The sequence below is a fragment of the Cryptomeria japonica genome, chromosome 2 (genome assembly GCF_030272615.1).
Source record: "Cryptomeria japonica chromosome 2, Sugi_1.0, whole genome shotgun sequence".
Classification (NCBI taxonomy): domain Eukaryota; kingdom Viridiplantae; phylum Streptophyta; class Pinopsida; order Cupressales; family Cupressaceae; genus Cryptomeria; species Cryptomeria japonica.
In genome coordinates this window covers 27,512,699-27,531,174 of record NC_081406.1, presented here as the reverse complement: position 1 = coordinate 27,531,174, position 18,476 = coordinate 27,512,699, and the positions used below count along the sequence as shown (strand labels likewise).

General features: G+C 37.0%; 1 protein-coding gene across 1 annotated transcript in view; it reads left to right on the top strand.

Annotated features, from left to right (window-relative positions):
• Positions 1-11,849, top strand: part of LOC131048485 (V-type proton ATPase catalytic subunit A) — a 47,389-nt gene extending 35,540 nt beyond the window's left edge. The window contains exons 8-20 of the mRNA XM_057982445.2: positions 2,800-2,856; positions 2,998-3,069; positions 3,220-3,321; positions 3,437-3,499; positions 3,596-3,728; positions 4,292-4,398; positions 5,028-5,222; positions 5,343-5,429; positions 5,599-5,703; positions 6,006-6,103; positions 6,258-6,336; positions 11,212-11,300; positions 11,384-11,849. Coding sequence (XP_057838428.2) covers positions 2,800-2,856; positions 2,998-3,069; positions 3,220-3,321; positions 3,437-3,499; positions 3,596-3,728; positions 4,292-4,398; positions 5,028-5,222; positions 5,343-5,429; positions 5,599-5,703; positions 6,006-6,103; positions 6,258-6,336; positions 11,212-11,300; positions 11,384-11,495 — 1,299 coding nt within the window. The 3' untranslated portion in view covers positions 11,496-11,849. The remainder of the gene's footprint in view (positions 1-2,799; positions 2,857-2,997; positions 3,070-3,219; positions 3,322-3,436; positions 3,500-3,595; positions 3,729-4,291; positions 4,399-5,027; positions 5,223-5,342; positions 5,430-5,598; positions 5,704-6,005; positions 6,104-6,257; positions 6,337-11,211; positions 11,301-11,383) is intronic.
• Positions 11,850-18,476: the final 6,627 nt, after the last annotated feature.

Sequence of the window (18,476 nt, the reverse complement as noted above, 5' to 3'; positions counted from 1 at the left end):
AAGCAAAGATAAGGATTTATAAGCGGGATCAAGGCCTCGTGAAGGATTTGAAAGTGCGGATTTCCTTGGTAGTCAGGGACGAGGAAGGGTGGGTTTGAGAGGTTGAGAAGGACAAGTGAAGGCGTGAATTGAGAGTTGACAAGGCCTAGCAAGGCACAAATGCCATATGTGCATGTACAAGAAAGGGCGCACTTTAGGGATATCCAAGGACAAGTGTAGGTGCAACCAAAGTGTGAGTAGGGACTCCTAGGCGTTATTTCCCCTCAAGCATGGACAAGTATAGGTGGGTTGGGGAGTTGTGCAAGGACAAATGGGAGCGGGATTCAAGGTGTTTCAAGGACTCATAAGTGAAAATCCATATATCAACTTTAGATTTCACATTTCAACTTAGAGATTCCTCACTTCAACTTAAGAATTTTCTAATAATCCTCATCCCAACTCCGGATTGTGAAGGGGATCATGATCTAGAGGCAGATTTCCCAAGGGAAATTCACCTCAAACATGGATTTTGTCCTTGAGGTTCAATCCTTGGAAAATTTCCTCATTTTCCACTTAGCATTTCCAAAATCTCAATTTTCTTGACAACTTTATTTGACAATATTTTGCAACATTTCTTGCACTTCAACAACATTTTGCAACGTTGACAACTTTGACAATAGTGAGAACATTTTGCATTTTTGACCTCAATTCCTAGTCCTGATGTTTTATTCATGGATTTTGGACTCAAAATTTGAATTCCTGACTTGATCACACCCTTAAGGACAAGACGTTGCACTTTAAGAGATTTCAAGGGTTGATCAACACACTTGTCCCGGACTGAATTACATTATCGCTTCATTGGACAACTTGTAGAAGATGGATCTATTATGTTGTATTGTCCAATAGAGGAGCAAACTGCAAATATTCTTACCAAATCGTTGAGTCCTAATAAATTTTTACAATTTTGGGATAAGCTTGGTGTGGTTAGTAGATTGACCATTAAGGGACAGTATTAAATAATTAGTTTTTAGTAATGGTCAGTTACCTTTTAGCTTAGACCTTACTGAGGTTGGAATAGTTTACTTTATGCTTTTTGCTTTATTAGTTTAGTTGTTTTTATCGGATGTTGGATTAAGTCTATTGTAATCTTATACAAGGATGCTTTTGCTTCCTTTTTCATTAAGTTGAATGAATATCGTGGTAAACCTTTTGTTTTCTATTTTTCTTAATATTTTGAAATGTTTTGATGTATACTTGTTATCCTTCTTTGGCTCATTTTTCCACTTAGGGGCATAATAATTAAAGCATGGGAAAACTGAATTTGTAGTATAGGGTTTAAGGCTGGAGCATTTTTTTTTGAATAAATTTGTTTGACAGTCAAATTTTAAACACTACTACGTGTTTTCTTTTAGTTTATACCCTAGTGAGGGTTTAGGTTAAAAGCATGGGATTGCCCCTAAAGGCTGTGCACCAAAGACTGTAGGATTTATCTTTTTAGGACCTGCCTTTTGTTCTTAACACAAATTCTGTTAGGTGGAATCAAATTAATCTTTTTAATAAACTGTACTTTATTTGTATTTTGTTTTTTCAATTTATACTTCTAATTTTTACTCACTATATTTAACATAAAATAATAAGACCAAAGTTGTGTTTATTTTTAATTTTTATGAATATTATATCATTTTTTAGTTTCCAAAGTTTCTACCATTATAAACCAAATTGAATTCCATTTACACTTTTGTCACACTGTGTCAATGAATATAAAGTGCTATGGTGAAACAACAGACTAATAAAACTTAATCTATTCACTGCTTCAATGTGTTGAATAAATTAAATTAATTTAATGTGTTGAACACACCAAAAGAGAAACAATGGCTTTGCAAAGAAAATTAAATATTGAAACATAAAACAAAAACTCGAGAGAATATGTAAAATACATCAGAAATGTTTTTGGCGTTAACCTCTAGCAGCTGCAAATTTTCTTTCTTTCTTTTCTTCTTACTCCCATTTCTATTTCCTTTGTTGTTGCAAATGCAAATGGAAACGGGTTCAAGATTTAGGGGTTGCATTCAAATGAGGGCCTTGATAGGTCCTCTTTTAGTTTTTTTAAATTTTAAATGATTTTTTTAGACACTTTTAAATGTCCCTGAGATAGAATGACATACCCTTGGCATTTTTCCTAATCAGGGAGATGTTCCCATATTTCAAAGACAACCCCCTTTGTGTTCTGCATATGGAGGGATGCTTCTCTGTCATGAAGACATCTTGGATGTCCTTGATGACTTCCAAGCCTATATGAGGTGTGCCCCTCTTTCATTGAATATTATTCAAAGGAAGGAATAGTTTTCATATTTGCAATTCTTTCCCAAGGCCTGAGATAGAGATATGAATTACTGGTCTAGAGTCTAGACGCTCTTCCTATCTATCTGTAGGATGTCTACTAGATGGTCTTATTTTTCCCTGCCCCCAAGTTCAACTTGATTCATGTCAAGTGATCATTGTCTGGATTGCAGAAGTTTGTTATCCGTGAGGGCATATGAAGCTCTACCTTTAAGAAGGTAATATTGATTGACTGCAAAATTAGCATTACAGTAAGGATTCTTTGATAAAGAGTAAATTTCTTATTATTATGAGTGATGCTCTTTACTGTTCTACATCTCATATAGTCATTTAATTCAAGCTATTGTTTTTTATCTATTTGTGATTTTTTTTTCATAAATATTTTGCTTTTCTTCTTTCTATTCTTTATTGTGCTTATGGGCTTGGTTTATTAAAGAGATGATTATCCTGATGTATGTTATATTTTTCACATTGCGGCAGGATACTGTGCTCGAGTTAGAATTTCAAGGAGTTAAGAAGCATCTTACAATGCTCCAGGTACCGTTAGATCATTTTTTCACTTTGATGATATGTTTAAGATTTGGAAATGTTCAGTGATTGTATCTAATTTTTTATTTTTTTTCTGAAATTCCATTTGAAAGTGTTGGGTTTAATGGATGCATATTTTTATTGTTTCAGACCTGGCCTGTGCGTAAACCTAGGCCTGTCTCTGCCAAGCTTGCAGCTGATACACCCCTCCTGACCGGACAAGTATGATAAGTGGCTCACTTTGAAGTTTTAAGCCATGTTATAGTTGTGTTAATTGTGTAATGCTGTTCTGAAGTTTAAGACTTTTTTTATAAGACCTTTGTAAGCTTTGTTGGTCATGTTTTGTTGACCAATTACTTGTTCTAATGACAGCGAGTTCTTGATGCTCTATTTCCATCAGTGCTTGGAGGAACATGTGCCATACCTGGTGCATTTGGTTGTGGTAAAACTGTTATTAGCCAAGCACTTTCAAAGGTATATAAAACATAACCATTCTTTTGAGCACTGTCATCTAATAATTACTATTCTTCCATTTTTTTTCTAAAGCACAAAGATTTCTTGTTTCATCAAGGTTTGTTTATCTTTGCAGTATTCCAACTCTGACACTGTTGTCTATGTCGGTTGTGGTGAGAGAGGAAATGAGATGGCTGAGGTATGCAGTTTTTCTTTTGAGAAATAAACAATGGCTATGATATAAAAAGCTATTTTCTTTCATCAAGACTGAGTGCTGTCTACTGCCATATTCTAGGTCCTAATGGATTTTCCTCAACTGACAATGACCTTGCCTGATGGACGTGAAGAATCTGTGATGAAAAGGACTACTCTTGTTGCAAATACCTCAAACATGCCAGTGGCTGCCCGAGAGGCTTCAATTTATACAGGTAATTTTGCAATTCTGCAGGCTTGGATACGCCATGCACTAGACATGGATTTGGGTATGATAATGGTCAATACTCCTGTTTTTGGGTGCTTGATACAGGAAGCATCTGTCTCTAGATAGAAGGAATACAGTTTATCCAGCCTAGGAAAACAGTTAAAAACTTAAAATGGAGAACGGAGACCTCAGACATCTTTTTACTACTATTACCAATTTTTGAAATTTTTTATTGGCCTATGAGTATTTAATTGCATATGTTTTTTTAACTTATTGACTTTTTAACCTTTTCATTATATAATTATTTCTTTGTACCCATCCATATCCTATATTTCTAAACTCTGCTGTTACTTTTTCCCATATCATTTACTGTATTTGTCTCCATGCAACTGAGGATTGACCAACTTATTCTTTAAAATATTCTTGTTTTGAAACCGTAGCCTTGGGGTTAAGTTAGAAGCTAATATTATGTCATCATGCAATGATTTGAACCACTTATATTTTGCTCTGACATGGAGTGGTCTACAGTTTGGAAACTTCTGATGATAGTGCTGTATTAAATATTCATAGGTATTACTTTGGCTGAATACTTCCGTGACATGGGATACAATGTCAGTATGATGGCAGACTCCACTTCTCGTTGGGCAGAAGCTCTTCGTGAAATTTCAGGACGTTTGGTGAGTTTTCTCTTCCATTTCTATCTTGAACGTACCATATAGCTGGGATGTAATTGCGGCTGCCATATTTTTTGGCCTATAACAATGCAAGATCCTTTCAAGAAGATTACATTGCGAGGCTTAAGCATATTTTGGCAGATCAGGAGTAGACAGATTTGTTGGTAGTTTACAACAGTAGCTATGTAAAACTGAAAGCTCTCTATTAACCGAGTAAAGCATGTTTAAGATTTTGGCAATGAGGATGGCATTGTGGGGTGTAAGTGACAAAGTGGTTTGTATTTAATTTATTGATGAAATAATTAAAACTCCGCTATTTTCTTTTGAGGAGCATTCATTACAACCACCTCAGCTATTTTGATGTGCATTTTTATCACCATATACAAAGTAATGCTGACAAATTATATCTAATTATTGGTGAAGTTACTGAAACACTGCCATTTTCTGTCGAGAAACTCGATTACAACCAGTTCAACTTTTTTGCTGTGTATTGTTATCACCATATACCAAGCAATGTCAGGAAAACATATTCTGTTCACTAATTTACTTTTTAGCTGAATGCTTGAAGTTGCACGTTCAAGTTATGCAATTGTTCCTTATGATTTTAATGTGATATAATCATCCATTTGCAGGCTGAAATGCCGGCAGATAGTGGATATCCAGCATATCTGGGTGCACGATTGGCTTCTTTCTATGAACGGGCTGGTAAAGTTAAATGCTTGGGAAGTCCAGACCGCACAGGTAGTGTAACAATAGTTGGAGCCGTTTCTCCTCCTGGTGGAGACTTTTCGGATCCAGTGACTGCAGCAACGCTTGGTATTGTTCAGGTTGGTATGGGACTTTATTTCTACTTGTGAAAGTTAAATTAATCTACTTGCTGGAGTATGTGTATTGCAGTGACAGTTAAGTTTGGGTATGTCGTTCTTACGTGTCCAATGTTGGAACAGGTTTTCTGGGGTCTTGACAAGAAACTTGCGCAACGCAAACATTTCCCATCTGTCAACTGGCTTATTTCCTATTCAAAATACACAAAGGTGAAGTAATATTCCTCCTTGTTTTTCTGGTTATTATGTCATTTGAAACATATGCAGCTTATATCTTCTCTCTTTTTATGTTTTCTAGCCTCGAGTATGAGGATTTCCATCTCAATGTTTTTGCCCTTTCCATTTATTTTTCTAAAATTTCTGTGTGGCTACTCTGCAGGCATTAGAGTCTTTCTATGAGCAGTTTGACCCAGATTTCATTTCTATCAGGACTAAAGCTCGTGAAGTCCTGCAGCGGGAGGATGATTTGAATGAAATTGTTCAAGTAAGTTAGTTATATGGAAAATATAGTTCGACTCATGGGTACTTTTAACAGGTTTTGTTGTTATTTGTGTCTCACTAATACTCTATGTCTTGACATTATTTCATCATTGTGATTGTTTCATTTACAAGTTTATGGCAAGTATTCTTATTGCTACTCTTAACTATAGTAAATATGCTTTCTGTTATAGAAGATTTTTGATTGTCATTGCTTTATTGTGGAAAGTTTCCTTTGAAGTTTGTAAATTAATGTCCAAAGTTTATATTTCAAGTGAAGATTGCATCTAATCTGGTAAATTGGTACAGCTTGTTGGCAAAGATGCTTTAGCAGAAACTGATAAGATTATCCTGGAGACTGCAAAACTTTTGAGGGAAGACTATCTGGCTCAAAATGCATTTACTCCGTAAGTTGTGACTAATTTATATGTCCCTAGGTCTAGGTATACAATTTTAGTCTTCAGTTAGGTTAGTGCTTTCCATTATGTATCTGTTTAAATGCAATGGTACTGTTTTGATATATCATATTTTGACCATTTTGGTTATGGGTTTTGCATACAGGTATGATAAATTCTGCCCATTTTACAAATCTGTGTGGATGATGCGAAATATTATCCATTTCAATACATTAGCTAATCAAGTAAGTTTGAAGTTCATTTTTATATTTCTGTCAATAATTGATAAACACCCACCTTGTTTGAATAATTGATAAACCACGAGTTTTTACAATCCCTTGTAAGGTTGCTAGTTTTTAACTCTTTATAATGCATTTCTTGCATTTGTATTGATTCTTAATGGAGTCTGCTTTGAAAGGATGATATTTTTATAAAAACCTGTCATTGGCATTGCTCACCTGTAGTGAAAATAGATTTCTTAATGACTTTGACAATCCTATTAGCTGGCACATCAATATGTACAGTGCCAACTTTGTGAAGTTTGAAACCTTTGAATATTTAAGAAGCACACAAGTCAATATGAGAAATTCCATTGAATTATGGTGGATATAGGAAAGCAAATAGTGTCTGCCTTTTCTGCAGTAAATTGGGAATGCTAAATGTGTCCAACAATTATGTTCTGTATAAATTTGTACTTGTTTAGCTTCAGTTAGTATAGAATAGAAGACACGGGGGTGTGCAACAAGAGCATTCATTAACAAGAAGGGCTTCAGTGTTCTGGGAGTTTGTGTTCAAACTGGGGTCAGTGGCTGTAATATCCCTTGGCTAATCTGACCCTGTTTTTGCTTATTTGAACACCAAGGAATATTGTCAAACATTTGGCATACAATGTTTGAAGCCGCTGTAGTGAATTCTTTCTTTGTCTTCTTTGGGTTTGTAGGCTGCAAATGAAGTTATGGAAAGCTTCTAACAATGCAAAGTTGTTATAGAAATGATATACTAGCTGTTTTAGACCTTTCCACACATATGTAATGACTGAAATTAACTAGTACAGCTAGTTGACATTAAGACAAACACTTGTCATGCATCCCAAAGTACACCTACAGCCATTAGGCATTTAAGCAAACAATTGGCATGAAAGCTAAATGGCCGATCAATGTTGAATGTGGAATATGCAAATTATATCTCCATTAAACATATGCAACCTCCAAATATTTCATGATATAATCATAATAGAAAATGATGCAATGAAGTAATGATTTTCTAATACAATGACCATAGATAGAAAACCTGGTATTTCAATGGCTGCCTTGATATATTGGTTTGATTCTCCTCATATGCAAATCCCTTGTCACATATATATAGCTGTTCAACCTCTCTAAATCCCCTTCTATAGAACTCCAACTACTGTAGCGCACTGTTCATGCGCACTGTTCACGGCACTGTAGCGCACTATTCACGGCACTGTTCATGCGCACTGTTCACGACACTGTATCGCACTGTTCACGGCACTGTTCACGCGCACTGTTCATGCGCACTGTAGCAGCAAGAACAAACTTGCAATCTGCTCTTAAAACCTTGAATAATTTGTTGATAATCTCTCCCAACAAGAATGATATAACTCCATGTGCCAAAGAAGGATGATTCACAACCAACTATAGATGTTCTTCAACGATAAACTTCAAACCCTTGTAGAAAACTTCACCAATTTGCACAAATGAAAGAACTGAAGTATTCTTTCCCACAACTGCAATAATTCAGGTGTTATTTCACACCTTCAAAATTGCTATCAATAGGAAGTTTTCGTTTCCTATGATCAAAGAAGAAAATTGCGAAAGCCCTAGGCTCCACAATAAAAATCAATCAAAATACGATTCATCAACTGGATGCCGAGAATGAACTCTTGCCTTTCTTTTTATTCTTTCCTTAAGAGAGCTCAAACACCTTCCTGGCCAATGTGGGATAAAAGATTTATTCCCACATTAAATTATTCACTTAACGCACTTTATTATATTAAAGTGACTTTATTATTATAAAGTTACTTTAGAACTTTATAATAATATTAAAATATTAAATAAATCACTTAAGTCACTTAAACTTTAATATCTCTTGATGTACTTGTCTGATTGCTAAGCCGTCTGAGCCCGGAGTTGACTCTCCCTGTTCTCCATGCGATTGGATGCCTGTCTAAAAATAGAAACCCTGAATAGTAACTTACTATAAATAGTAAGTGTGCCAATCTGAGTCAAAAAACTTGTGCAAAGGCCAAAACCTAAATCCAGCTGAAGAGTAATGTCTCTAATCACCAAGTAATTGCCACACGAGGCCCTCTATCAATAATTGTTAGCCTACGAGGGTCAAATGATAGGCTAATTCTTACAAACTCTGATGCTCGCAAAATGGGGACATTACATAGGAACTAGGAACCTTATATATATATATATATATATATTTGGCTGTAGTGTTTTAGCCTATGGGATGATTTGTTGCATGACAAGTTTGCTAACATGATTTTTTTTTTCTGATCGGTAAATGATTATGTACATTATTAATAGATCTGAAAATATTACAAAATTGGGGTGCAATATAGAACTTTGAGCACCACCCCCAAGAGTTCATCCAAATCAAAAAAAGCCCGACATCAAAAAGACTCTTGAGCTATCACCCGCACTGAACATATACAGAAAAGACAGATGTATTCTAACCTATACAGTTGTCATTTTCATAACTAGTAAGCCAAAAAAGGTTGCATATTCCAACTGATTACTAAGAGAGTACAATTGCCTTGCCTTTATCCCGATTCTCCTCCCCTTGTGCTGGTTCTGCTGGCGGTTGTTCCTCTTCCATTCGCGGCTCCGGAGGAAAACCAATCCAAAGGGACCGGCTAGACTTGTTCTTGGCTCCCTTTGGTCTACCACGCTTACGTCTGGATGAAGATGCATCAAGAACTGCAGGGGTTCTTTCTCTGTATGGACTCCATTTCTCGAGTTCCCACCGGAGTTTCTTGGCCTTGAACGCCTTGACATAGTCTTTTACCCTTGTCATGCCAACTTGAGCCAAGGTGTGCCTCAATTCCTTGTTGCCTTTCGCACTCTAGATGAGAAAAGGGTGCAAAGGTGGTATGAATTTGCCCACATGAAGCCATACACTGCCTGGGCAGATGAAGCCTCACCCATCTTTTGCCATTTCCATCAAATTCTCAAAACCACCTCCCCATTCATCTCGAATGCAACTTTCTACCAGCCAGCGGACTATCTCCTTTTCCAACTCGAAGCACCATGCAGTGAACATTGATGCAATATCAACATTGCACCGATATTTGAATGCAGCTTTTAGATACTCCTCCCCCAATACTATCTTTACCCGCATTAGAAAGTCCCTGTCTTCAAACTTGAAGATGTTCATGAGCCGTTCGTCTGAAATCGCTCCGCAAAAGGCTACTATTGGCTTTGAAGCGGTTAGGGAGAAGTTAGCCTCCATTGTTGCATCTAGAACTTTGTTTTGCATAGAGCAGCCAAGGTATTTGAAAGAATGAGCACTTATAACATCTAACCTCTCCTTATGTCGTGCTCTGTGTTGAATGTACCACCGCCAACTCAAGGTAATTAATTCATACATGCGATGACTTAAATAACCACTTGGTTAAGTTCAAAAAATCCAGCTCTACGATGTCCATTAATGGACTTGGATTTGTCAATCCACCTTGGACTGCAACTTGGTCAATCACCCACCTTTGATCATCTGTCAACTTTGTACGCCTTCATGAGGAAGAGCCACCCGGACTTCTTGGATAGTGTTGCCAGATCATCACACGCTTCACCAGAGATATGTAAAGATTTCGGGGTTAGCTTGCCAGATGCATGGCTGCAGAGCATTCAAGCAACTGTCCCAACTCAAATGTTCATTATCATTAATGACAAATGGGAATATTCTTACCTCCCCATTCGGATTACCTCTACCATTGCAAGGGGACTTATATGAATTCAAAATTCCTCTAAAACTTGGCCGTTAGCTTCATATCCGAGTTTTGCCTTACTGGATATTAAAGGCATGGTTAGCACATGCATCCGCCCCCTGATTACCTTCTCTCCTGATATGTGACACCCCAAAGTTTTGAAATGCGTTCAGACTATGTCTAATGAATTGAATGTGTCTGTCAATTTTCTGATTATCAGCTTTGCCCTTAAGGATAGCATGGATAATAATTTGCGAGTCGCCTTCTAGGTGAAAGTTGGAGATCCCCAACCTTCCTGCCAATTGGACGGCTAAAAGAGCAGCTTTAGCTTCTGCCATATTGTTCGAACCCTTTCCTAAGTTTGAGAGCATTTTGCCAATATACTTCCTTTGTCATCTCGAGCAATACATCCTGCGCTTGATGGCCTCGGATTGCCCCTAGCAGCACCATCAAAATTTATTTTAATCCAACCCTGATCCGGAGCTTTCCACACTACTGAGCTATCTGATTCCTGGGTAGGATTAACCCTAGGAAGCCCATTAACGGGCCTTGCAAACATGATTCTTACTAATATAGAAACTTATTATATAATATTGTTCCAAATTCAACTATTAGGGTTTTCCAAAAAGAAAAATAAATAGATTTCTTCCCTTTTTCTTCTCTCCTTAGTTGGGGAAGAAAAATGAGATGTTATAACTTCTCCCTCTTTCTGGATAAATATAGTTCTGATTGGGGGCTATGGGGCTGAACATTAACCTGTGCCATTATCTGTAATGCTTCATCTTTTGCCATATTTTTGGATCAAGGTTATTCTCTATTGCATCTTCTTGACCTGCCAAGATATTTTCTTACCATCTTCTGTATTCCAATGAGGTGGCTGATCTCATATTTGAAGCAAGGCCTCCTCTTCTGAAACACATTTTTCAAGGCCTTTACCTTGATTGGGAATGCTGTCTTCTGTTTGCTATCTTCATAAATATCTGAATTATTGCTCAGAGAGTGTTTGTTAGCATTTTTGCTCAAGTACATCCCATTTTGTGGTACTGTTTTAACAGTTTTTGTTAGTAACCATGATGGAGTAACTAAACAAAGGTTGAATGTAGCGTGCATTACTTTTGTGGCATCTATTGTTCATTCATTTTCTTATTATATTTTAATGTTGCAGGCTGTAGAAAAAGGAGCTGGTTCAGAAGGGCAGAAGATTACCTACAATTTAATAAAACAACGATTAGGCGACCTTATTTATAGACTAGTGTATGTATTTATTCCCACATCTATTTATGTTGTGTATCCATTGCCAGGGGAACGTATGCTAATAAAATTGCCCACCTTTACAGGTCTCAGAAGTTTGAAGATCCTGCCGAAGGAGAACCTGCCTTAGTAGCCAAATTCAGCAAATTATATGAGGACTTGACAGCTGGCTTCCATAACCTTGATGAATATCATTAAGTGTATTGTTATCATTTGGTGCTTGCTACTGGATGTTGCCTTTTTCTATCATAGCCAATTTGCCAAGGCAGATTATTAAACTGAAGCAGCTTAAGCTTTTGTATCACTGGAGTTATTGTAATTATCCTCTTTTTATTTATCGAGGCTGGCACAAACTGTTGATAGGCTGCAAGTAGGGAAAATAGTGATTATTTTTTTTTAAGGGAAGTCATGTTGCAGCATGCAATTTCTAGTAATTTTCAAGAGTATACATTGTGAATCTATGCATATGTCGCATAGATTGAAAATAAGTTAAGTTTCATGATGTATTATTGCTCTTTGTTTATGAAGTCAATTATAGATCAGTTAACACAATTTAGGGATATTTTCTTGAGATGGAAGATTTTTTGCAATTGCTTTAATCTGCAATCTCATTCAGTTTAAGATGACTTGGGAATTCTCTAGTATCCATGGATCTGAGTTCTACTTAGAATTGCATTAGATGATGTGCAATTTTTTTGAAACTCTCATTAATCTTCAACTTCAGTCATTCAAACACATTTTATTGCTCTACATTGATTCCTCATGCTTTGGATTTGGCAGCTGCTAATGATGGTTTCTTGTAACCATATTCTAGTTGGAAAATATATGCAGAGATTGTATCTAATCTGGACAGACTATTATAGTCTTGGAGAGATTGAAGAGTACTTTGATAGCATGCTTGGAAGTATGAAGGCAGTTACTAGGGAGGGGGATCCCACAATACCATTTTGTGACCATCATATTTAGTCCATTATTTGGTATAAGATGAACACTCAATTACACATGCCATTTTATGTAGTAAATCTAAAGTGGTATGAAGTGTGGCTTGGTAGAGTACCTCGTATAGAGAATAGTGAGGTAATGAAGGGTTCATAAAGGCAATCAAAAAGTTATGCTACAAATGAGACATGGGTATGGACTTTGTGGGTCCAATTTGTAGGGTGAATTCAATAGATGAGGCTAGAGAAGATAGATTCACCATTGCCTATGAGGTGCCATTGGATGGTGGCAGTTACATGGGAATGCAACTCTTATTGTATGAATGCTTCTTGTTTGTTGCCTTAAGTAGATTGTTAGCTCCTCTGTCGCTGAGTGATAATGTTAGCTTCATTGACTCTATTAAGGGGAATAGCCATACCTTTAGAAGAGCTGAGAAGGCGCTGTAGTATCATAAAATTCTAGCAGCACGATGAGACATTGACCCTCACAATGCAAGGTGGATTGATGAGGAGGTGGTGCAACAAACATTGTTAGTGGTCCTATTACTAAATGCCCATGATTCGGAGTAGTCATCATGAACTAATGGTTTTTGAATTTTTAGAATGGCTAGTTCATTGTTGAGAGTTGGATCTTGATTGTTTTGTTCATATTTTAATTTCCAGAATGATAGAAAAGGGAAACCAGTTTCCCTGCTTTATCATTCTGTGATCTTGTTGGAACGTAAATATTGAAATTAATTACCCTTTTGAGCCCAATACTTGTTGCAAGCCTTTCTTATGTTGCTTTCTTTTTTGTGGGGTTTCAATGTTTTTCTATATTAGCTTTACGTTTTTAATTATGTTAGGATTTCCCCTGCTCTTCCACACCTTTCTTGCCCGATGAATGCCATGAACAGTGTCATTGCTGTATAAATTAGGAATGATCAGTGTAGTATGATTTAAAAAAATAATTATTTCGAACACCTATTTGATCTCAAGATGGGGTGATCCACATTTCATGTCCTGTAAGAGAATTGAACTTAGCATTAATAAAACCTAGGTGGTTGTCTCCATGTCTGAGACAATCTCCGAAATTAAAGCTCATAACCTGTTGATTTATGACTTTAATTCTCTATAATCTTAGTTTAGTTCACAGTTAAAAAAACTTTTAAAAAACCATTTCAAATAATCTGGGTCTTCCAATCTTTGGCAATTCAAGAACTCCAATTAAACAATCTGGGTCTTCCGTTCTTTGGCAACACGTGAACTCCACCTCTCATTTAAATAACCCATAGACAAAATTTGGTATGAGGACACTGGTATGTTTAGTGAGCCTTTGCAGAGCGAAACAAAGTTTTTTTAAGCTCTTGCTTGTATTAGTTTGTGGTTTGATTGATCAAGGGGATGTGTAAATGATTTAATTACCCTCTATCCAGTATGCAACCTGCCACGGTTTGGCTAATCACATTAGCGTAAACCTCCATGTTCAAAATATTTGTTACGTGTTATTGAATATCTTATCTGTTATTGAAGTGTGTAGTAAAAATATTAAGAGTGTCAAGCTTACTGTGCTTGCATATTACTATAATGAACCGTAGGAAGAGATATAACAAGCTTGTAGACCTGCAGCAACTTAGCTTTTGAATGCTTTCTTTGGATTTCTATTGATAAGGACACAAAGTGTTGAATCATTTAGCATGTAGAGTTCCCATCACCATATGATGTTACCTTAATACAATCTTTTTAAATAAAAATAGTTTTCCAAACAACAGATTGGCACGATCTATCTAAATAGAATGTTTTTTTGGTCATCTAGGAAAAATGCATTTGAGGAATATTTGGGGTGCAGTGATTTCTTTGGAAGAAAAAATGATTTTAGGGAATCCCTTCATTTTTTTAGTATACTTTCTTATGATAATATTAAATTTGTATGAATGGAGAAATTTTTAGCTCTTCTTTCCCATTCCTTGAACATTAAAAACTCGTTACTTATCTGATAGTATCCTTATGGCCTGGTTCAGGTATGGCTGAAAGCTTTCTATTTTTGGCATAATTTGCCTCTAATTCCTCCCTTAGGGCAGATTAAGGTTATTAATATAGATTTCTTGCTTAATTTTTTTTCTTGTGAACAACGGTGGAAATGCTATTAAAGAGACCTCAGGAAAAGAGTGGATTAAGGTTATTAATATGGCCTTTTCCGTGCCTTAAACACCTTTGTTGTGACTGATAGTGGAATGGCACCAAAGAGAGCTTGGAGGTTTGTTCACCTAATGCTTCTGTATATTTATCTTTTTACATATGTTTCTATATGTTAGGGGTAGGGGTAGGCGTAGGGGGAGTGGGTGGGAGGAGGAGATGTGAGGGCCCCTACTATTCTAAGGGGATGGGTGGTGAAAACTTTAGCTCAAGTGTTTATAATGCCAATTATATTCTTTTGGAGCAATCTCTAACTATTTGGGTTATGAAAACTTGGTAACCTCATGTAATTAATCTTGTTAATTTAGATGGCTTACTAGTTGCATTTTTTGTTTACTTTCGAAAACTTGGAGTTGATCACACAACCCTAAAGTTCTCAAAGATCACATGCAACCAAACACTTGTTACACAAATAGAAATAAACAATGGAGGTCAAAGACAAACATTTTGAATAATTAAACCTTAGGTGAGGATATAATTAGATCATGACGTCGTTGTGACATATTCACACATCGCCCCAGTGCAAATGGGGACCCTCTTTTTTTTTTGCTTTCTAGGGTTAGTTTTCTTGGCTTAGTCTTTTAGGTTCGTGCTATTAATCTATGCATTAAGGGGTTGCCAAAGAGCTCATTAGGATAGGAGGGCCTACTTGAATTGAAGTGGCTCAGTAGGTGGTACAGGTCAGGGTCTCTGTTGAAAGCTTCCTCTTGGTTAGGCCCGGGGACTTGTTTTTGGGGTTAAGTCTTGATTGAGAGTAAGGGAATCTTTGTACCTTGCCATGTAATTGAAAATCCAAGGGTGGCCTTGCCTTTAAGACCTATGTCATTTAGTCAAGGAAGTGAATGAAGATATGTGAGTAGGTGTTGTCAAGGATTTTCCCTTTGAAGGTTTGAGTTGGTCAAGTCAATGGATGATGAAGTTCTTGTACTCTAGGCGTTGATTGGTATGAAATCGACCTATTTATCCTTAGAAAATTCCTAATGATCAAGTCCAGACTCAAAACTGAGCTATTAAGCCAAATACGCTCCTGACCCTTTCAAAGGTATAGGAGCGAATTTTTCAAATGAGAGAATTCTTCCTTTAATTTGGACGGATCCTTCCAATTCAAGGCCTTGTTTGATATAAATTCACTTGCCTATCCCTTTGGAGGAGTGTAATTATGAGTTTTAGACTTGGAAACTTGTCAAAGAGTGGAGAATTTGAGCTAGATTGTCAAATTCACTCCTGACCCTTCCAAAGGTACATGAGCGAATTCTTCTAAAGGTCGGCTCCTATTTTGGACAGAATCTCACTTGGAGGCTTGGATGAGAGGAAAACCAACTTGAATTCACCTCTGAAAACGAATTTAAACACATTTAGACTTGAAGATTTGATGAGGAAGAGGGGAATTTGAGCAATATTGTCAAATTCTCTCCTGACCCTTCCAAAGGGACGTGAGCGAATTCCTTAAAAATACTCATTTATGCCTAAGTTTAGACTATAAACCTTGCTCCCATGGCGATTGGAAGAAGATTAATATATTGATGCCTTGAAAGGCATGCACTTGGATCATGGAGAAGTTTGAAATTTGAGCTTAAAGAAGAATTTTGCTACTGACCCTTCCAAAGGGTCCAGAGCGAATTCTCCTAAGAACCTCTCTTGGTCCTAACTTGGACTATAACCCTTGCTTCCAGGCCTTGACTGAATGAAGAATGATTTATCCATGCCCTTGGAATGAGTTGCAACAATATTGGATGAGGAATTTGAGCCAAAAAGCAAAATTTTGCTCCTGACCTTTCCAAAGGGTCCAAAGCTAATTTCACCTAAGCTCCCGACCCTTCCAAAGGGTCCAGAGCGAAATCCTTAGAAAGGCCTACTTTCTTACCAAAAGCATTGAGTGGACATTGCTTTGAAGGCAAATGAACTTGATTGAGATGGAGGGAGGACCCAAAAGCTAAGTCTAAGAGCAAAGTTGAAGGAAATGACAAGAGTTTGAGTGCAAATAGCTATTTCGCTCTTGACCCTTCCAAAGGGTTCAAAGCGAATTCTCTTGAAACCTCCCTTTGCTCCCAATTTACATGAAGCCTAGCGTTGATTGAGGTTGATTGAACTTAGAGGCATCCTTAGACATGCATTTGAGTGAGTTGTGGTCACAAAGTGTGAAAAATTTGTGCAAAAATGCAAAATTCGCTCCCGACCCTTCCAAAGGGTCCAGAGCGAATTTTCCTAAACACCTATTTGCTCCTTGTTTGGGGTCAAAATCTTTGTTCCTATGGCGTGGTTGAGAGAGGATTGATGTAGACTTGCCTTGAGAAGTGAATTGAAGCAAAGGAAATGATGAATTTGAGACTAAATGACAAAATTCGCTCCTGACCCTCTCAAGGGTACCAGAGCGAATTTTCCTAAGACCCTCCCTTTCGCTTCAAATATGGACTAATTTCATGCCTTGGAACCTCAATTGGGATGTTATCATGCCTTGGAAACAATTGAAGTAAAGAAAAATGATGAGAAAGTAAAGGATTTGAGCTTAAAGGAGCAAATTCTCTCCTGACCCTTCCAAAGGGTCCAGAGCGAAATTCTTAGAGGAACATGTACCTTCCAAAAGTACCAAGGCAAAATTCTTGAAAAAGCTAATTCTTCACCTCAAACAATTGAATGAATCCCCCTTTGAGTAGATTTGAAGGCAAATTAACATGATATTGATGTAAGAAGGATTCAAAGGACAAATCTAAGACAAGATCATGAGAAATGTGAGGTAAATTGAGCAAAATACCAAATTCGCTCCTGACCCTTTCAAAGGGTCCAGAGTGAAATTCCTTTGGAGAGAGGGTTTAGCTAGTGAATTTGTGTTGAAGGTCTTCTAAAAGGTGATTCTAGTGTTCAAACAATCCCAAGAACTATGAATTTGAGAGTGCTTTCATTTGAAAAGTGAGAAAACTTGAAACAACTCCTAATTCGCTCTTGTACCTCCCAAAGGGTCCAGAGCGAAATTGATCCTCGTGCCTTATTGTCGATGGTTTGAAGTGAGAAATACAATGTTAGAATGAAAATATCATGTGTACTTAACACCATTTTGTTTGTTTTGCAGATCAACAAAATCAAGTTGGAGGAAGATCAGACCAGGACAAGGATGACTTCTTCAAGCTTCATCATCATCAAGGACACCCTAAGTGCAAGGAAGAAGACTAAAAGTGTTAAAGACTTCAAGTGTTCAAGGAATTGCAAGCAATGGAGCTAACCATCCTCAAGGACCTCATTCTATCACATGGAGAAATCACAAGATATCAGAAGAAGGATCATACAAACACTTCAAGGCGAGGTGAGCTACCAGAGGAGGAGTGACTTGATCGCGAAGAGGCCTCATCAAGCACAAAAGAGTCAAGGAGAGGTACACCATTCACCAGGTACATCAAGGAAGGAGGATCAACCAAGGCCAGTGCAAGGGTACGTTGAAGAAGTAGATAGTTTTAGAAGAGTTAATCAAGGTCCTCTTCTCATCATCATCATCACATTGAGTATCATGAAATATTGCTCAACGTTCCTTGACCAAGCACAAACACAAGACAAAGTGGCATCCCAGTTGCTATTCCTCCAATCAGAAGGCTCTACATCGTGTCAAGATTCGATGAACCACGCTTATACCTGAAGGCACAAACTCCGATGTACCTACCCTTGTTTCCTATTGGTTCTCATGCATTGACTATAATTTTCTCATTGGCTAAGGAGAGTTTGTTGTAACAAACCCTAATTAGGGTTTCCATCTTGTAATCCTAGCCATTGATTGTAAATCAATCAGAGCCATTGAAATGTAAAGAGCTCTCTATATAAAGCTCTAGCTCTTCATTTGTAAAGGTTAATAGTTAGTTAATAGTGAATAATAAGAGAATATCTGATAGTCAAGAGTTAGTAGCTAGAATAGAAGCTTAGATAGCAATTAGAGTAGATTAGGAAGAGAAGGCAATAAATTGTTGCCTTGATTGTAAATGAACTCCATTTTCATTGAAGTTATGATGAAGTGTGTTGTTACTTTGCAATATGCATGGTTTTTTGTTGAATCTTCATTTTAGATGGTAAATGATTAGATTGA